General features: G+C 42.7%; 1 protein-coding gene across 6 annotated transcripts in view; it reads right to left on the bottom strand.

The window, feature by feature from the left end:
- Positions 1–17,005, bottom strand: part of TBC1D8 (TBC1 domain family member 8) — a 48,576-nt gene extending 31,571 nt beyond the window's left edge. Inside the window, exons 1-2 of one of the 6 annotated variants that reach the window (XM_042040437.1) lie at positions 16,767–17,005; positions 2,900–3,055 (exon numbers count right to left, since the gene is read on the bottom strand). In XM_042040437.1, the coding sequence (XP_041896371.1) occupies positions 2,900–3,055; positions 16,767–16,893 (283 nt within the window). In that variant the 5' untranslated portion in view covers positions 16,894–17,005. Of the gene's footprint in view, positions 1–2,899; positions 3,056–16,147; positions 16,481–16,766 lie in introns of those variants that run through there. The other 5 variants (XM_042040392.1, XM_042040410.1, XM_042040420.1 and 2 more) reach the window with 5 other exon arrangements.
- Between the last annotated feature and the right edge of the window lie 3,668 nt (positions 17,006–20,673).

Here is a 20,673-nt window from a genome sequence, read left to right as displayed (position 1 = left end):
AGCTGTATGTAAGAGACATACAAATCACACATGAATATAATAATAAAATTTATCCCAAACAGAAGACCCATTATCTCAAGATTTGTTTTGTGTGTACATTAGTGATGCATCATGTTGCCTCACAACAACAAAAAATGATAAATTTAGGTAAGGATTTCCCGCTTGTCCCTGCTCTGTTTTCCATGCAGAATGCCAACTGGCAGGGAAACCTTCCAAGCTTTAACTTCCCTGACAGGAAAGTCTTGTAATGGAACTTCTTAAATACCATTAATCAAGGTTAAAATTAAACTTAAAAAATCTTAAAATTAGAGACACTTAAAAGCCCTTTAGGTAAAGAAAGCAAATCATATAAATGTTTAAGAACACCAGAAATACAGTAATTTTTATACTGAAATGGCTGCACAAAGTAAATACTGAGTTGAAATTTTATTTCTGAGCAATCTAAAAGATACCAAGTGTATGGGCAACCTGTCAGGCTGCCTGTTGTGAAATAAGCTGTGAGCAAGATCCCTTTCATAGTAGCATCCACACTGCTAGGACTGCTCTGAGCCCAGGCAGCAGCTGTATCCCACAGGGGCTCCTGCAATCCTGCCTGCCTCCAGGGATTCTGTTCCAATACCAAAAGATCATTTTGGCCCTTCCATTTGGTCAGGCCAACTCAACTTTTTGAGTCCCTTCTTTATTTCTAATTTCCGTTTCGTAGTTTAAAGTTGTCCTGTGATTTGACCCAAGCATTGCCAATCTCTTCCTTTTATCCATTCCTTATTCTACTTCCTGTCCTGATATTCTGCACAGCATTTTATTCCACCTTTTACCCACCTTCTTCATCTGCTCATGCCAAGTATTTTGTCTAACCACTGCCTCATTCCTCAGAATCTTTTCTTTAAAACCACTTCTCACCAAATCCTTTGCTCTCCCTCTTCTAAAACCTATTTTGCTTGACTGGGACTTGAGTTTCTGTTTTGCCCATGAGCCTTCTGAAAGGAAAATTTTAAGTGGCTCTACACAAGGGGTGAGGTTAGCCTTTTTTTTTTTCCTGTACTGGTGTAACATGATTAACCACCTGGATTAATATATCTCTGCCAGAACAGCCGTGCAGGGATCAGACTTCCTAGCAGCCCTCCAAGATTTGCAAATGTCTGTAACACAGATCTGACCCTTATGAATATATTATCACTTAAGCCTACAGCTCCTGGAACAGAGGACTGCCAACACACAATGCAAAATGTCATTTTAATTAACTGCCTAATGACACGATGGCTATCCACAATGGAGTTACACTGGGAGACTGGAAGGAGCTCCTGGAGCTGCTCCTTGCCCTCGCTATACAGCAGCAGAACTTTAATTTGACTAACTGCTCCTTCCAAAGCCAGGAAGAGACTCCTAACACTGTGTTTGCATGAAATGCCTCTCTCAGACAGGGCAGAGCTGGGTGAGCAGTGATGGCCACTTCTTCGTGAGCAATGTCCTTCTCCAGCTTCCCAAGAAGGGGTTGGGGTGACGCTCCTCTGACTCCTATTGCCAGCTCTCCCCTAGACACTCATATCAGGGTTTCACAGCAGCAATATTATTCACAAACAGATTCTTCTGCCATGGTTCTTTATTTCTGTGCAGCTCTGGCAAATGTGTATGTTCTACCCACGCAGCACACAAAACAGACCCCTCTGCTTTCCGCTCTGTTACTATAAATCTCATTTTCTCCGGGATGAGCATCCATTCAGAAGAGCCAAAGAGAATTTTAGAAAACATTAACTGTGTAAGTTTGTCTCAGCAAAATCCTTAGCCATTCCAACCAGGCAAGTTTGTCATTTGTAGTTCCTTTACAAAAAAAAAAAAAAATAGAAAAAACAAAACCAAATTCCGTGTGCAGATGGTTCTTGAATGTCCCCAGTTAGGGAGACACCACAACCTCTCTGGGTAATCTATTCATCTAGTAACAGGGCCACATTATCCTTTGTTTTCCTTTCGTTATTGATGCATTTCAAGAAGCCATCCTTGTTTTCCTTGAAATCCTGGGAATAGTCTAGTCCAACCACCTGACCACTTCAGGACTGACAAAAAGCTGAAGTTATTAAGGACATTGTCCAAACGCCTCTTAAACACTGGCAGGTTTGGTAGGACATCAACCACCTCTCAGAAGGAATCCTGTTCCAGGGTTTGGCCACCCTCTCATTACAGAGATGTTTCCTAATGCTCCCCAGTCGCAGCTTTGAACCATTCCCAAAGAAAAACTGCTGTAAATTTCAATGCAGGATTATTTAGATGGGAGCAGAAGGGGTAAGAACAGCCCTGCACACTGGCCAAGCAACAATGGGATGAATGGAACATTCAGATGGCCTTTACTGGGTCATGGCAAGGTTGCTGCAATTTATGTCAATAACACTTTACTGAAGATGAGCTTGACCTTCAGAAGTTGCAGAAACACTGCAAAAGGGATTAGTGCATAACAGATCAGGTATTTGACATTCCCCTGCTCTCAGACAACTTTACCTCCTAAATCTTCCAAGTGTTCCAGTTATATTTTATTATAGCAAAGTGCGCAAAGACATTTCACAGTAAGCAAGTGAAAGACTAGGCTGGCGAAAGCCTAGACTAAGTAGCTTCTTGCTGTAAGGGACTACTACTACTGTAGGAAAAGATGCATATGAACAGAACCACACTACTTTGCAACAGAGAAAATTAACTCAGCAAACCACCCTCAGCTAAACAAGTTTTCCATAGAAACTCAGTGTTCCTAGGTAACACTTTTTCCTAATCTGTGATTTTAACCAGAGGTTAATTTGGTTATTAAATAAGCTTTACACACACACACAACTAGCTGGGGTTACCTTGAGCTTCCTGGACATGCAGACACTGACCATGCTCAGAATAGGTTTGGGGTTTTCCATCTGTGACTCACCAACAGCTATGGCCCAGTAAACTTCTGATCCATTCAATAACTCACCACATGCAATGGCAGAGTAAACCTGTGAGCCTGGAACTTGGAGTAAAATTCGAAATGGAGCAACGCGTGCATTAGAGTCTAACACGGCATCCAAGGCACCAACCAAGCGACCTGCAAAGAAAAATGGGGGAAAAGAGGATTAATCCAGTTTTCATTTCTGTAGCCTGCAAGTTGTTTCACATTTAAAACCATAAAATTAGAATACAGAACGTAACGATAATGATCCTTCCCCAGTTTTATGCTATGATTTACAGGTGCTCAGAATGCAAAAGGCAAACCAGATTAGAAGATCAAAAGCATATAGAATTCTCTGTGTTTCTGGTTTTGCCTCATATATATGTACACAACCACAGAACTGAAGTGGAAAGACCTGAGGGCATCTTAAAAAGTTACTGTTCCAGTCCCACTCTGAATTTGGATAAATACACCTATGCTGTCAGTGGTGTTTGTCTAACCTGTTTTTCAAAACCTGCCACAACCAAGATGCAACAGCTTCCCCAGGTAGCCTCTTCCACTATTTTCATTAAGTGAAATTACTTTCATTACCAAAAAAAAACCCCAAAAAAATAAAACAAACCCTACCCCAAACAAACAGGCCAACTACCACAATCTTAAACTTTCTTGCTGGAAATTAATCTTGCTCCCTGGAACACGGAGAGTAATTGGCCACAGGCACTTCTTATGTTAATGCTCAACATAATGAAAAAGTAACATCACGGTTTCCCACCCTTTAATGATTTCTCTTTTTCTAAAGAAACCCAAATCACCTCATCCTTGTGGGTTGTGTTTTCCAAACAGCTCATTGTTCTTGAACTCACATTGGAATCTCTCCAGCTTATCTTTAAGCATGACACTCTAAAGTGGACCTGATGCTCACTGCTACTGAAGTCTCAGCCACAAGCAGAAAGGAAGATCACCTCCTGTATCTTGCATACAGACTCCTGTATCCAAGAAAGCTTGCAGCAGTATCCCACTGTAAATCAGCACTTGATTTCAATACAGAAAAAGTCATTTTGAACAGCTGGAGCAATTGCTGACCCCAAAAAAGACTTTCCATTCTGGAGGACACCTGGAGCTGCTGGAGTTTCTTGCTACCCATTCCCCTGAGCAGGCAAAACCAAGGTATCCATGACAAAGTTATCCGAATGCCATGATTTGCAAGCTGACATATTAAAGTAAATCAGAATTGGTTTATGATGCTTACAAATAGCAATTCAGAGCAGCTTTATATTCAGTTGTCCTGTGCATCCTGCAGAGATAAATCTCCTAAGGAGAGGGATGGCAGAGTGAGGAACAGCTTTACCATGTTTGTTTGTATCACTAGAGTATCTAGGAAGTTTTCTGCAATGCTTCTTTTTCCCTGTGCACATGTAACTTTTTCAACCTGTCGTATTTTTTTTCCTTCACCATTAACCCAACAAAAAAGGAACTAAACTCCACCTCCAAAAGGTTTGCTAGCCCTTGGCACCACATGCTGTTTCAAATATGGCATTCTCCAGTCCATCACCTAAGTGATTAATGGAAATAATGGAGACCTACCAAGTCTTCATCCTAATTGCCTTCTCACTTGGATAACAAATGACAGCTAATTAATTTGAGTATAACATAACCAAACAGCATTTCAACCACTTTCTGGTCTAGAAGCTGTAAGAAGCTCACATGGAACAGCATCAATAACCTTCTGGGAGCAAAGAAAATTACTTTAAGTACTTCCTCCTTGCATACACACATGCCATCGATGATGCTTTCAAAGCCAAGCAGAAGTTGGACACAATATGTCTTAAAACTGTATGGTGAAATATTCTTCAACAGCAGTTTGCTTCTCACTTAAATATGTGACCAGATATTACACCCATCTATTTAAAATGGAGATCTGAATTTAAAGACTGAAGATACGTACAATATCTGAAATTGCTAAATGTTCTCCTATAACGACAAGAAAAAAGCATAAAAACTCATCCTAGTATAAAATGTAGCAAATTAGCTGTGCTCACAGAAAACAGAGCACCAACTTTAGTGTGCAGTCTTCAAAACAGTTGGATTAAAGCCAGTAAGAGAGCATCAAATGATGCAGAGAACAAAAATAGGGTTTAACTTTCAAATTTCAGAAGAATTGAGACACCACAGGAAAGAAAGAGAAGAAGAAATTTCTGTGCTGTGCATGTTTTCCCCTGATGATAGACCTAGGAGAAAGATTTCTTTTTCATTTCACTAAAGTCATGGAAAAAAGTCAACTAAAAGCAAGTGCTACCAAAATCCCTAGAGAATGCTTAATGAACATCTGATTTGTGAAATAGCTTTTTTTCTCTCAGAGCCCATGAAAAAACACATGAAAGCACAGAAGTAGCTGCAAAGTTTTGCTTTACTTCTTAGCCTATGCAAAATTAATTCCTTTTTCTCTTACTGAATACCAGACCAGAAAACCCAATTCCTCTTCTCACTGTTTACTTCTGCTTACAATTTCCATTTTGCTTACAAACAATTAAAAAGAAACCCATTCCTCCTTCAACTGTACGAAGAAATAATCACCTCCCTTGTCTAAACTACCCATAGACAAAATATTAACTCAGGATGACAAGGAGGAGTCAGAACTAATATGCAAAGAGAAGAAAAAAGAGTGTGGCCATCAGGATACCTGCCAGAATAAAGCCCAGGTGGCCCGGCCCCCCTACAAGAGCTTTGCAAGGGCACAGCAACCCCATACATAAATCACTCTAAGCCACCACTGTGGCTGACAGGGAGCCCTGTCCTGTCCCACCTCTGCCAGGAGGGGATGCGGTGGCGTTGCTGTAGAGGGGACATAAGGGCAGCAAAGGAAAATAAGAGCAAGTACTGCTCAAGTTGAGCAAGCAAAAAGAGTGGGTGCCATCCCCATGTTTGCGGCTCCTTTATTCTTCAGATGAGAGACTGAGAAAGGTAGAGAATGGGGAAAAAAGATTAAGAGTGCATTTGCAGAAGCATGAAAAGGATTCAACACTAATATATGCACCCTGGCCTAATATGATAATTTAGTTGACACTGTAGTAGCAAGAAAATTACAAAAACTAGACGCAAAATTTTTCCAGTGTAAGTTGCCTCATAATTCATTCGGGGTAACTTTTGCATCATAACACTGAAAAACAATCAACCAAAAAACTCCTGAATGAAGAAACAAACAACAGTACACTGATTCTGAAATATGCTTTGAAAAATACCCAGCTTGTGAGCAAACACCTTTCTCACAGTATGTCCAAACAGCTGGTTCCATGGAAGGGTCTCTTATAAAATGGAATCTGTTTAAAAAACAAAAGGGTATCTGGCTTGCAAGATAAATTACATTAAGAGCATCGGGCTCACATATTGATGCATCAACTTGCCTTCAGTCAGGGTGATACAGACCTCTTCCACATCACAGACAACAGTGAAACCTTTTCTACTACAGGACAGGAAAAAATGAAAAGGAAACAGAAGCAGAGGAGGAAAAGAGAACTGCTACCCTGGTTTTCTTCCTAAAACTCCTTTTTTTTTAAATTTTTTTACCCTATATGGGACAAGATTTTTGGGAGGAACTTATAATTCAGAGTAGCTCTTCCCCTTTAATGAGCCACTTCACCAACTTCTTGTCTGTTTTTTGACCTCCCAAGAGGTCAGAAATATTTCAGGGAAAGAAATGAATCATACAGTAACTGTACTATGGAAAGCTGCAGACATGGGTTTACAAAGCCTTCCACAAAACACCACTGACAAAACACTGCAAGTTCCTCAAAAGGTACAAGTTTCTTCATGCAGAAAGAATATTTTTAGGCTAAAATTCACATGCAAATGTCTGGTGTAATATGCATATTTTTGACATATATGGAGAAGAAAATAGGAGAAGTGCAAAGGCACTTTTCTACTGAAATTATATGCTTCTCTTAAAAAAATCTGATCATTTTAGCTGGAAACTGGATTTCAGATAGAGGCAACATCTATCCGTATTTTTCAGAAGTAAACTTATAAAACGTATCTGGAAAACTCACTATGAATCCCATGCTTTACTTGGTAGATTTTATTTCACTGAAACATCTATTTTTGTGCGTATTTTGTTGCTGGAATAAAGAAAACTGGATACCTCCAAAATAAGCCTGTTGTACTTCCAATTGCACATCTGTTTGTATCAAATGTATGTGCATATTATGGATACAATACAAGAAATAAATTGAAGTATATAAATTAGCAAGAAACAATTTCAAATTCTACAGCTGGTAGGGACTGTCTCCCCTTTACAGAGGTCAACCTGTAACCAAATAGAACATAAACAGGACATCATGAATCTGTTGAGCATTTCTTCACACACATACAATCAAAAAAATTAATCAAGGATATTTCTATAAGGATCAGGTTCTCAAATGAACTATCAAAAGTGTACTACTCTTCATCTTTGAAGATATGGTTTCTCATACCCCCACAGAGAGATAAAGGATCCCATTACAACTTATCTTGTGTCATGTTCATAACTAATCTAGGAAAAGGAACATGTTTACACTAAGTTAACCTAACACCAACTTCTACTGAACATTCCATATCTTTCAAACTAAAGAATGCAGGGTCCTTTCCTGAATCCCTGTTAATCATCCACATAGGATTTCAAGAATTGTTTTAAACTTACAAGACACGGGGCAGAGGGCGAGTAAAGCTGAACTCAAGCTAGAAACTCAAACTGAAAAACTATCTGTTATTTCCATCTTTTATGACAATATTCAAGAGGCACTGCAAGACACCCTCTACATACAGCAAGATGATTCCTATTTACCTCCATCATATTTTAAAGGTCTTAAAGGGAAATTTTTGAGAGCTACTAAATGCCTTCCCATAAATGGGCTGGTCACTTCAGCAGTTAAACCATGCTGCAAGGCAGAGGGACTTGGATTGATCACTTAGGAGTATGGGACTAGTAAATTAATAAAACCCTCCCAAAAAACCAAAAAGAACTAAAACAAAAAGGGAAAAGGCCCCAAAGCTGCCACTGCTTTTTTTTTTTTTTTTTCTTTTTTTGGCGGGGGGAAGGGAGGGGAGAGGAAGGGGGAGAAGGAAGGAAAAAAAAGGAGAATTAAATCTAAGTGACAAGGAAGCCTTCAGCGTCACAACACTCAGTTTTGTTACCCTTTCAGTTCTATTTGGTTTTTAAGTAAGACATTTAGTCACCACAGCCAGGATCTTTTGTTTAACATGAACTCATACATCCATTACAAAGTGGGGAATGAAAGCCAATGTTGTTCAAAGAAGCAATTACATGTAGCACCTAGCAATGAGTCGGTAAGAAATTCTGATGGCACTCTTAAAATCTGGGGAGCAGCAGGTCAGATGCACACACAGAGGCACCTCTTCCCACACAGCCCTGAATCTCCCAAATCAAGAACCTACACCCTCTCTGCCAAAGTCAAAGGGATGACAAAGACAGAGTCCAGCCTGCATCTCCAGTATCCTGGGGAACACCTTTAGTCACTGTATAAACAAACTGACTGCTGCAGAAGTTTGAAGCAGAGAGAAAATTGTCCTTCCACTTCTCCTAAGTCTACGTTGAAAAAAAAAAAATACTTGAGATTTCCACTGCACCCGGGAGCAGCTCAGCGGGACAGATGTACAACACCTGACTTACGAGTATCTGCCAAATCTAGCCATTCCAAGAAAACAGGCAGAGGCCCACTACCATACAAGGACCCAAACCAGATTGCCAAGATTCTCAGCGACTCCAAAGCTGAGGCTTCTCTCGGCTGCAGGCACCTGGCACTTTCAAAGACAAGAAAGCGATGGCACCACATGGTCTCTAGGGACTGCAGAGGCTGTTCTGCAGGGACGTGGAAAAGAGCACCTGGTGGCTACACTCACACATATCATGCCAAAGCCATGTTTTAAGTACTCATACCCTCTTTTTTTTTTTATCAGACTCGGTTATTTTTGTAAGACAAAACCACCAAATTGAGGTATTTACAATTACAGTCACAGACCAGCATGGCTCCAGTGCAAAACCATGAAGTGAAAAGCATGCCTTTGAATTCATCCTTAGGAGCTCACTGCAGCTTGCTACATCTGCTCCACCAGAGAAAGCTGGGGGCAGAAAGAAAAATAAGCCCAGTTGTCTGAAAAAAGCTGTACTTCACCAGAAAGGAGAAACCTCTTTTCAGAAGTGGAAGGAGCTAACAGCACAGGTTGCTTCCCAGTGGCTGCAATTTTAGAAGGAAAGTTGATACCTGCAAGAATCACTCTAAGCTGTTTAGGCACATGAACTGGGAGAAAAGAACAAATCAAACAATTCGGACGATCATAAAAATAAAGGGTTTTTTTCTTTTTAAGGACAGTGAAATTGAACTAACAGCTTCCAATAAAGCAGAATTAATCTTGGCTCTTTAAGGCAGAGAAGCAAGCACTTCATACCGTGAATCCTAATTACACTTCTCCAAATAGCTTCCTCCATCCCGCAGTGATTTGCAAACAATTAGAGTCTCACAAGAGCCATGGTGGGCAGCAATTAGCCAGGCTAGAGGAGGCAAGCGAACTGGCTGAAGGAACAGCCCACCACCAGGCAGAACACAGGAAGAGACACGTGGATGTACCCGTTCCCTACCCCCTGCCATCCAACCCTGTGCTCCAGCTGAAACAGAAAGCTGCTTTTCACACCAGCCAGGATAAGCTCAGCCTGACAAAAGGGCACTCCTGGGACAGCACCAAATAGCATGGATTGCTTGCCTAGCTCTGCAAGGCATCTCAGAAGCTCTCCCTAGGACCAATGTCCTTGCTGAGAGAGGGATGGGGGGATTATGAAGCTGATTCCTATCAGGCCTCAACCACCCCACCACATAGGAGCCCTAACTTGTGACTACAAACCCAAGGGCTGAGATGCAATGAGGACCACTGCAGCCTCTATCTCACCTCTTACAGCCCACCTAGAGAGTGCCATCCCCTGGGCATTACAGGCTAAGGTGGAAGCTTTTGAGCTGCACCAAAGTAGGATACAGCCCAGGGCACTGGCCATGAAGCTACTGTTGGCCAGTGGTGGCCCCCAGCATAAATGTTTGGGGACATCTCCATATCTTTCATATCATCCTGATTTGATTTCTCTAAAAGTTCAAAATTCAGATGTTTAGCAGGTTGTTACTTTCACTCAGGCCACCCTAAAATCCATGTTTTTGATGGATAATAAACACCATCAGTTATGCAAGGCCGCTAATGACAATGGCTAAATGCAACCAGACTTTGTTGAATTTTGCAAAATTACATAAACAGGTTTTGATACAATACAGTACCTATTAGAAAGTATTTATTACATTTCTACCACCAGAAAAAAGAGTCTCGAAACTTATTTGGGTAAGTACATAAGAAAAAGGATGAAGGAGGTCTCCTCCAACGGCTGTAGGAAGGCTCTGTTTCCTTTGAAACGATAAGGGCTCACCACACTCAAAGATAAGCACAGGCAACATTAGATTTCAGCATACAGACCTAATGCTCCAAGTGTTTATTCACCCAGGAAAATACCCAACATCCAAGCCCTTACATTACTTCCAGCGCAGACCTTGCCAGATCAAACACTACCATCGGGAAAATTGGTTTCTGTTGAATTGGGACTTTTTTCAATCTGGTATGCAGAAACAAATTGTAATAAATTACTTAATTGTTATGCCTAGGTCCCAGTGCTCTGGAGAAGGTGGACATCAGAAATGTGGGGAGTTCAGGCATTTCACTATGATGGTGGGTGTCCCACGGTCCCCATGACTCCCATATCCCTGGATGTGATGCTGAGTGCTTGTGTCAGACCACCACATGCAGAGGAAAAGACCACACAGGAGGAAGAAGTGAGATGAATTATGTGCTGTCTCTCTTGTAATGGTGGAAATGGCGTCCCCACCCTGGAGCACCGATTATTTCTCCCCAGCACTGCTTCCCCACGGGCTGTCTCCCCAGGTGGGCATGCTGCCCTGGCAAAGCACTCACAGCTGCTTATCTCAGTCCTCTGCCATCAGTCCAGTTCAAGCCAAGCCTATTTTCATAGCCCTGAAGGCCGCTGAGACAAATGCTTTGGTTCTCATGTTACAAGTACAAATACCTGAAAGTGTTTTCCACCTGAAAATGGACAAGAAGGTGGGATATACAAGCTGCTGCTGCAGCCCTGTAAATTATTCAGACATGCAGCACTACTTGGGGCAGTATAAAAAGTCTCTCTTTTTTGGTGGGTGCTGTAAATAATGCTGAATAGACCAAACCAGTGCTAAATTAACTCTGTCACCACAGACATGCTCATTTATTTTATAAGGGAAGACATTTTTTCCTGTGAGGGTGGTGGGACACTGAAACAGGTCACCTAGAGAAATTGTGGATGCCCTATCCTGGAAGTGTTGAAGGCCAGGCTGGATGGGACTCCCAGCAACCTGGTCTAGTGGGAGCAGTTCCTGCCCATGGCAGGGGGGTTGGAACTAGATGATCTTTAAGGTCCCTCCAGCTCAAATCATTCTAGGATTTTCCTGCCTTTTTCTGTGTCATTTGGCCTCCACAGCATGGAAATAAAAAGCCACTGTAGCTGTTTACTGGATTAGTCTTGCACTAGGTGGTGGTCAGTCCTATGCAGACACAACCAACCCCTCCTTTCCAAGCATGGGTACTTCCTCACCATTAATATTAGCACTGTAACATTTCAACACAAGCACCTGCATTTCACCTTAGCCATCTCAGCACCACAGTGGTGCTTAGGAAACTCACCCCAGAAAGGCAAGCAGAGGCGGCCAGAGCAGCACACACAGCTCAGGGGGCTCAGAGGTCACAAACTGGGGTGCCTGACTTTGCAGGTAGTAGCTTGGCACCCTGCTCCTATCCTTCCTTCCAACTCATGCCTCCTGGCCAAACACTGTAACGGAGAAGCCATCCTCTTGGGAAAGAGCTTGTAAATATGCATTCTCTTAAAAAAAAAAAGTTACAGTGAAATAAAGAGATTAAAAAGGGGAAAAAACCTGCCAATCTGAATTCCAGTTGTGGGCAAGGCTAGATAATGCTTTGACGAGAGTCCAAGCTTTCAATAAAGTATGCACATTTCTCCTCCTGTGCAAGGCTTCAGAGAGCTGTGCCTTAAAGAAACAAAACCATGAATACTGACAGTGATCATTGCCAATATCCTTTATTAACATCAATATTGGAAAAGATATAACATCTTCCTCTCCTCAGACTGCTCCATTTAAAATGAAAGTATTCTGTTGGGTTTGGGTTTTTTTCATTAGCGCTCAGATTGAGTCTAACTTATTTTGGTATCCTGAACATATCTTATGACAAAAAGGCAAGCTGTTTTGAAGACTGTATTGGGGCAGATCTTTTAATATGGTTCTATGAATGTGCTACTCATTTTGCCTTTTGCCCCTCCAGAAAGTAAAGAAGACTATGGGGATTCTCATTTGCATTCCCTAGTAAAAATCCAAGTCTTCAGGTATTTTGGAACCTCTTCTGCTACAATGTAATGAAGAGGGGCAACCTAGATGAATTCCCCATCTGAGTTGCAGGAATCCTCAACCACTGTGGTCCTCTTCCTGCCTTTCCCAGAAATAGACTCCCTTATGAAATTATTTACTTCAGACCTTCGGAGATGCGCAGGGCCACTAAAAGCTGAGGTATTGACAATAATTACAGGGCTGCTTGAATGGTAGAGTTTGAAAGAGCAGCAAAAGATCTTTTCATTTTTAATTTCCAGGAAAAATTTCCAGAGCTTATCAAGAACCATTTCTCTGTATGCTTAAAAAAACTAACATCCAAGCAAAGGAAAAATAAGGAAGGAAAGGTCTTATTACACAACTAGTCAGTTCTCTGCTCACAACCAAGAGGTACTCTGTACATGAGTTCAAAAGCTATTGCCCTGCAGGAATTTTATTTAAAAGGAAAAATTAAAACCCTAAAATCAAACTTGGAAATGTATTTATCACACCTACCACATTTATTTTTATTAAAGTAATAATAAGGCTTAGATTCATATACAGAAGATGTTTTTTTCTGCCAGTGTGTTATCTTACATTTAAAAGTTGTGAACCATAAAGCTTTATAAGAGCTGAAAAAGAAATTATTTTCCTTTCAAAATGTTTGTCCTCTGCAAGTTGCAAACAACACAAAACTATATCCAGCTTGGAAAGTGCCCTGAACTGAAAATGGAGGCTGGAAGAATAGTAGGGGAAAATATCATAGCTAAATTAAAAACATGGGTAAAACAGGAAAAAAACATAATCTTTTATTGATCTACTTCAAGCAAGAAGTTAAAAAGCACTGTATCTCAACCAGACAAAAAGTTGCTTGAAACAAGAGTTCATTTTAAGGTCTTACTTAACCATATTTATAAAAGGAAAGATTCACAAGTGTTGCTAAGTGGGTTTTTATATGCTAGGAGTGTGCAATGTGAAGTACTGTATAAACAAAAACTGCAACTCTAGCTGCTTGGGAAGAGTGAAAGACTACTCTCAGTCCAGCGCTCATGATGAAATCCTTCCCAATGCATCCCAGAACAAGCAGGTTTGCTGTCAAAATGCAGAAAACTAATCAAAGAGGAAAGTGCATGAAGGCTTCAACATCCCTTAATAAAAATTGAAGTAGTGATTCACTTAAAGGCTAAACCATCCTGCAGTATTTACCACAAGGCATTTGACAGTATTTTTGACTACTGACATCTGACTACTGACTACTGATGAAGCTTATCATTAATATGTAACCTCAGAACCAAAGACACTGGCAAGTATGAAATCCAACTAACTTTGACCTGTTAATCATGGCTATATCACAGGCCTTTTCTGTAGGGATTGCTAAAGGGCTCTCCAATTAGGCAAAGGAAACATAACCAAAGAATCAACATAAATCAATAAGCTAAACAATTTTTTTTCAATCTATAACTTAAAATTAGTTTTTAATTAAAAAATTATAATCCAGATTTTTAAAGTATTTCTAAACATTCCCAGTTTTCTTATTAAGCCTCTGATCCAGCAGAGCTGTCAAGTAGAGATCCAGGTAAAGTGGCAAGTTAAACATTTACTTGAAAAAGCATATCCCTAAGGAAGAAACCAGAATGAGGCTGGTCAGGTAATGAAGAGTTAAATACAACCCCCATCACTGTTTGTACCCTCTGCTTCCAAGCCCAGTGTGCATTTGGGAACTGCCCTAGGACACAAATTAAGTAACAGTAGGAAATAGTCTCTCACTTACAAACATCTGCTCAGCATCTGACAAAAACACAGTACACAAAGAAACACAGATATGAAAAAAAGTGCTTTTGTGCAAGCAATCATCTTTAGTCCATTCTTCAGGAATTAAATCCACATAAAATACACCCTCCAGCTGTGCTAACTTACTCTTACCTAATAGCTAAAATGCCCTGGTAAGGAGAAAGAATTATCCTAGAAGAAAGAAAGACAGGCAAATATGAGAATTGGGCCATAAACCAGATGTCCTCACACAGGTTCAGAGCAAATACCATGTTGTGGCAACACGCACAAGGGCAACTCAGCCCTCACATCCTTTCCACCCTGGTGAAAGCAAATTACCTCATGGGTGGTCCACTGCCCATCTACACTCGTGTGAAACCTCATCTTCTGGGAGTTTTGTTCTGCTGATCCCACATGGGTCTAACACAGCCTGAGGACACACAGCCTCCTCCTCCCTGGAGGAGCAGTGAGATTCTCTTCCATTGTGGCACCCGCTTTCACGTACAGGATCTTCACATCTTTTAAACTTCTTTTTTATAAAGAGTAACTGCAATTGGCCAGGGATCAAGGTATTAAAGGGAAAACAGATATGGATATTGTTCTCACTTAAGCTTTGCTTCCCCACTAGAACAAACAAAAACTTCTAACTTTTGGCTTTACCACTTGGTAGACCATACTCTGAAATATGGCAGAGCTTTCTGCCCTTCCACCAGTTTGGAAAAGACAGGTACTAATTAAGTGTCTCTGTAGTCATGTAAAGCAAGAATCAGAAGGTAAGATTTGCACTGAAAGCAAACAGTTACCAGCAAAGCTTCGCTGTTTCTCAGTATCCATCTCCATTTCCTTCATTGCAAGTAAAAACGCTGAAAAAAAATTACACTATCCATCTAACCCCAGCTTAGTGCTCCTTAACTCTTGCGTTTCTGGTTTTAGGACTCAAATTTCTAAGCCCTTTTAAATACAAACTTTTCCAAATGGCTTCAGAGGCTGTCAGAATCTACAGTTCCCTTGGAAAATGTGCGAGACAGGAGTGGCTTTCCTTTGCCAGCCAAGAAAAATTTGAGCAAGCCTGTGCACTGTAGATTCAGCAAAATGATTCACCTGAAATTTAACCAGAGAGAAAAGCAGTTTGTTTGGTTTAAACTTGCAAATTTATGTAGTGAAAAGCTCAGGCATGAGGCATTAACATTTGTGAAACTGAACCTCATGATTGTCCTGGACCCAAATCAAGCAGCTGTAAACGGCTATTTTTAACTCTGAAAATTAATCTGCATCGTCTTTACTGCCACAAAGGAGTGAAACTTCCATTTCATTAGTGACACACTGATAGCATGCGATCTACCAAGCCACAGTTCAGTTTTGTGCACTTTATGGACAGGTAGGATAAGCTCTGATTTTACCAAAAAAAAAAAAAAAAAAAAAACAACAAACAAAAAAAAAACAACAACAATGTAGAAAGCAGTATTATCAAATGGCAAGGTCAATAGTTCAGGAAAAAAAGGTTTTAATAAAATAAATAGCAAACGTGGTAATGCAGCTTCTTAAACTGCATAGAAAATACATTGATTTTGAAAATGTCTAACCATCCTTTCAAATATATGTTACCATTAAAAATTCTCACTTTATAATATTCAAAACAGCCTCGTTTGCTTTTAAGTAAGAACTACATTATTAAACTATATTAATTCTCCAAAGCATTGTATACTTGAATTCAATTGCTGCTGCCTTTGAACCAAAAGTTTGGCCCAAATCCCCTACGCTACAACGTCAGCGCAGCCTAACATATCCTTCTCGCTGGAGTTATTCACGGATCCACACTGTTGCGAGGGTACAGCGTGATCCTTCTCCGTGTATATATCCTTCACTACTCGTATCTGGAGTGCCACATGGATATAACGTGCCGGATCTACAGCCACCATAACCCGCAGTGTAATTAATGCAAAAAATAAGACAGAATGCACTTTTCCACAACATTGATTTAACCCCCTCCCCGTAACGTCTTGTATCATCCAAAAGCCAGGAATCCTACATGTATTTATATAGCTCTCGTTGTAGAAAGGGGAGGCGAGCCGCAGGTCGCGGCCGGTTCCGGAGGGGGCACGGGTAGCACATCCCACTGTGTGCCCCGGCATCCCTCCACCTCTCACCGCCGGCCGCAGGGACCTCCGCCGCGACCCGCGGGCTGCAGCCCCCGGCGGCTCTCCCCAGCTGCATCCTCCGGCCACGGGCACCGGCTCCGCACCTCCTGACGGGCTCCGCGCCCGCCCTTAGTCACGCTGAGAAACCCATCAGGAGGGGAGCGCGGGGAAGTAACAATAAAAGTGGCTTCAGCGGTGCTCAAGGCTACAGAAACGCGAAGCTGCTCCCCAGGCAACTCGCGGGGAGCCGGGGCGGCCCCCACCGCCCGGCCCGCGGCCGCCTCCGCACCGCCCGCGGCGGGGACCCGCGGCGCCCCGCGCTGTCGCCGAGCCGGGCCACCCGTACACGGGCCGAACAAAGAGGCCGCTCCCGCCTCCCCCAGCCCGACCGGCGGCGCGGCCAAGCTCCCGTGGGGCAGAGGCAGGGGGGGATCCGCCACCCGGCCCGGTCCGGCCCGGTCCGGCCCGGCCTGGCCCGGCGCTCCGCCGAACCCCCGCGCCACCAGGTACCCGTGAAGCGGCCGCCGCCGTCTCCGTGGCCCCGACGCCGCTGCAGGATGAAGTAGCCGCTGCTCTTCTGCGTGACCCACAGCTTGAGGGCGTTCTTCAGCAGCACCTCCTCGGGCTTCAGCCACATCTTCCCCCGGCTCGAAGTCCCGCTCTCTCCCCCCTCTGAGCCCGCCTGCCCCGCACGGCACCGCACCCCGGCCGCCCGGGTCACATCGCCCCCCGCGGGCTGCGCGGCGCCGGCTTCGGCTCCCTCGGCGCGGACCCGGCCGCCGGGGAGGGGCCGAGGGAGGAGCTCGGGCACGGGCCGCCCTTCCCGCGGAGCCGGGGGCTTTGTGCGGGGTTGGCCGTGCTGACCCGCACCGTCGGGGGTACGGCACGGAGGGGACGCCGGGGGCTCCCGCCGGAGGGAGGGGGAGCAGGGGGGAGGCCCAGGTTCTCGCTCTCGGGGGTCCGATGGCGCACCGAGCCCCACACAGAGCGCACTGGGGCTCCGAGGTATCCCGGGGTCCTGGAGGATGCCCTGCCGCCGGGACCGCAGCCGGGTGGCTCCCGCTGTGGATTTTACAGTGGCTGGGTCAGGTCCCCGCCGCGGAGCCGTCAGGAGTGCGGGAAGGAAAGGGTGTCCTGGACTTGAAGAGAGGTTTGGGGGGGAGGTGTCTCTGCTTTCCTGTTTCCTTCTAGATCTAAGCCTAAAGCGTGAGCCCGCAGCTACTTGCTTTGATGTTTAAAGGCCGGTGCTTGAAACCTTGTATCGCAACGGAAAAGTCAGAATCTTAATTTTACGGATCGGGTTTTTTTCTCATTTTAAGAAATAATCTGTCACTGCTTGCGGTTGAGCTGTTGGCAGGACCGTTTGTGAACCTGCACAAATGGTTACTGCTGTAGCACATTGTGTTGCTAATCCTCTGACACTGTCTTTTACATTTTTATTAACACAGATTGTCATTAATGAGGGTGGTGAGACACTAGAACAGGTCGCCCAGAGAAGCTGTGGATGCCTCATCCCTGCAAGTGTTCAAGGCCAGGTTGGATGGAGCTCTGAGCTTGATCTAATAGCTGTCCCTGACCATGGAAGGGGGGTTGGAACTAGATCTTTAAGGTCCCTCGCAAAACAACCCTTTCTAGTATCCTGTGATTAAAACGCGACCAGTGTACTTTCTCTCAGTTACATTCCCTTTCCAGTTAACTGCAAATATTAAAGAATTTCTTTACAACAATTCAATTTGCAGGCTGCTAAACCTCACTTTTCTAGATTAAAGACCTCAGTCACTGTGGTCACCTAAATTTCAGCAAAGAGCCCTCTAAGTATTTTTATTAGGGATAAAGACCTGAGCTTCACTTTCCCAACCTCTGCCTACTGTTACACAAGTTGTGTACTAACTCTTTGAAAGGTACCAATGCTGCAGTGTGCTACTTAGCACAGCCAGCAGTAATTATTAGCTGGGAATTGGAAGGTGTCCATGTGGACTGCTTTCCAGTTTCCAGTGGGATGATTTAGTAGTCAAAATCCTGTACTCAGCTGCAATCTGGTAAACACTGTGTGATCTGTGTTCTTTACAATTTCTCTGTGAAGCAATGATTTAATTTCCATACATAGAATAGCAAGCAAGCACTTTGAGCATATTGCTTGTCTGATATAAAAATAAAAGCTGTCAAAAGGAGGAGATGGACATCCACATAATAATGTATTAAAAATTAATGAGAGTGTAAGGATAAATTACTTTAAATGCTCTTGCAGGATAAGAATAGTTCAGAGATTTTCCCTGCCCCCAAAACTGTCCTGAAGACACGTAAGTCTTGAAAGTTTAAATGCTTGGTGAAGTGAGATGGTGAATATTTCTTCCCTTTGCAGATATTTCAATATTAATTTCTATTATTATTTTTGGGGCATTTTTTACATTCAGTCTTGGGGTTTGGGCAGGCTGATTTGAGACATAATTTAGAAGAGGACCAAGCAAGTTGCTGACCTTTGAGGTGCTTTTGAGCTTCAGAGTTAGCAAAAGAGTAAAGCAGTTGAGGATCCAGTGTCATGCACACCTGCCTCTGTTAATTACATCTTGAGACAGGCATCTGTTGGACTCCACCAACAGTACTCCTTCAGAGTCATGGGCTTTGGAACCACATCCAAGGTGACCCAACAACTGTTCAATCAAAATGGGGTTGCTCATGCTTTTTAAGCAGCTTTTCCAACACATAGAACTGGTGGAAGATAATTAAGAAAGAATCTCTGAGAAATGGCTTCAGAGAAGCAAAAGGGAGATGGATGAGATGAGAGAAAACTGATTCAGGATGACAGAGTAAAATGAAGCACTTTGTAATACATATTGTAATAAATCCATCTACTGAAAGCAGGAGCATCCTTCTTTCCCAAGATGGCATTGTGCGTGGCAGTCCCTGACATTCTGAGGCACAGCTTCTACCTGAAAACTAGACAGTCTTTGGCAACAGCTAAGAATAAGTTTATTTCATGAAGAAAGTCCTACAGTAATGTACTGACTGTTTTCACAACCAGTATATGAACAGGATTTGGATGATCTGAGGATCTTCCAAAGTCTCCTGTGAAGCAATAGTTTTAAAATGCTGGTGTCGAGAGAGGTACATAATACCAGGGAGGATTGGAATCTAGTAGATTATTAGACAAAAGACAGAGTGCTGTGAGAAGTTATATACCTTTTTATTTATTCTCTGATAAAGTCTAGAAAAGATAGGACTATCTTACTCAATTGCTTGAAGGTACTTAAGGTTACTAGACAGGAGAAAAATAGCTTTAAAAATAAAGATGTGTTTGAAAGGAAAGAATAGAAATAAAATGAGGTTTCTGGCCTTATACCACCCTTAGCACGCACGCTGAAATGACTGTGTTTGCGTTATTTATGATGCTACGTATCTTTCTTAAATTTCAGTACTAGTAGCACAAGACAGGGAGTCTGCCATTCAGATTATGTTAGAGCATCAGTCATACACAGAATAAACTGCAGAGATTCTGAGCATCCATGAAATAGAGTACAGACTGCAAAAGGAACAGTCACAGGGAAAACTTTGCTTTTCCTTCTTGCCTTTGTCACTGACTGCCTTCCCAGCACTAGTCATGCCCTTTAACTTCACACAGCTTCATATTTTTCATCCATCAAACAGACATATAATTTTTGTTCTGGATGTCACTGAGGTGCTCAGGGAAGGCGAATTCCTCCTGTGCATAAAACAAATGATGGCAGGAAAGAGGCAGCCGTGGTGCTCTGAGCCTCCTGCCTGGCTGGCTCTCTGCAGAGTGTACCAAACCCTCTCAGCCTACCTCCGAGGGGGCTGGCAACACTTGAACAAACTTAGGAGACTGTGAGTGTGCCGTGCTCTAGGATAGGCTCCAGGGCTTGCAGGTGCATGGTTGCAGCTGATGCACATATGGGCTGCCACAAAACCAGGTTGTCCATGCTCCTTCCCTGACCCCTGTCAGACTTTCTGTAGTGAATGGCTTTAACTAGTTAAACTAGTTGAAAACTTCTATTTATTAAAATGTTTTTGGCTAGGTTAATTCCTTTGTCATGTTGTGACTGCAGAAAAGCTAGGGTGAAAATTCATATCCTGGACTGAGGGAAAGAAACAGGCTGATCTTTCAGCAGACTGTAGGGAGATTCAGTTGGATTTATCATGAAACGAGAGCCTAAAGATGGAGATTAATTTATTTATACTTTAAAAAAAATGAGCTAGAATTTGGCTATCATTCTGCAGGTGCACAGTCCAATAATTTCCATGTTTCCAGTTTTGATTCTTTAACTTGTATCTTTATTAGTGTCTGAAAAACCCTGATCAGTGAGCTGATTCAGTTCCCAAGACAGAGTTGCTGAAATTCGCAGATGATCCTGAGTTTGGACTTATTGGAGGCAGCAGTGAGTGCAGAGAAATAATGTTT

Source organism: Corvus kubaryi, unplaced genomic scaffold (genome assembly GCF_017639235.1).
Source record: "Corvus kubaryi isolate FWS band 111438036 unplaced genomic scaffold, C.kubaryi_AGA036_p1.0 133, whole genome shotgun sequence".
NCBI lineage: Eukaryota > Metazoa > Chordata > Aves > Passeriformes > Corvidae > Corvus > Corvus kubaryi.
Note: the sequence above shows the minus strand (reverse complement) of the source record. Positions and strands in the feature narration are given on the sequence as shown.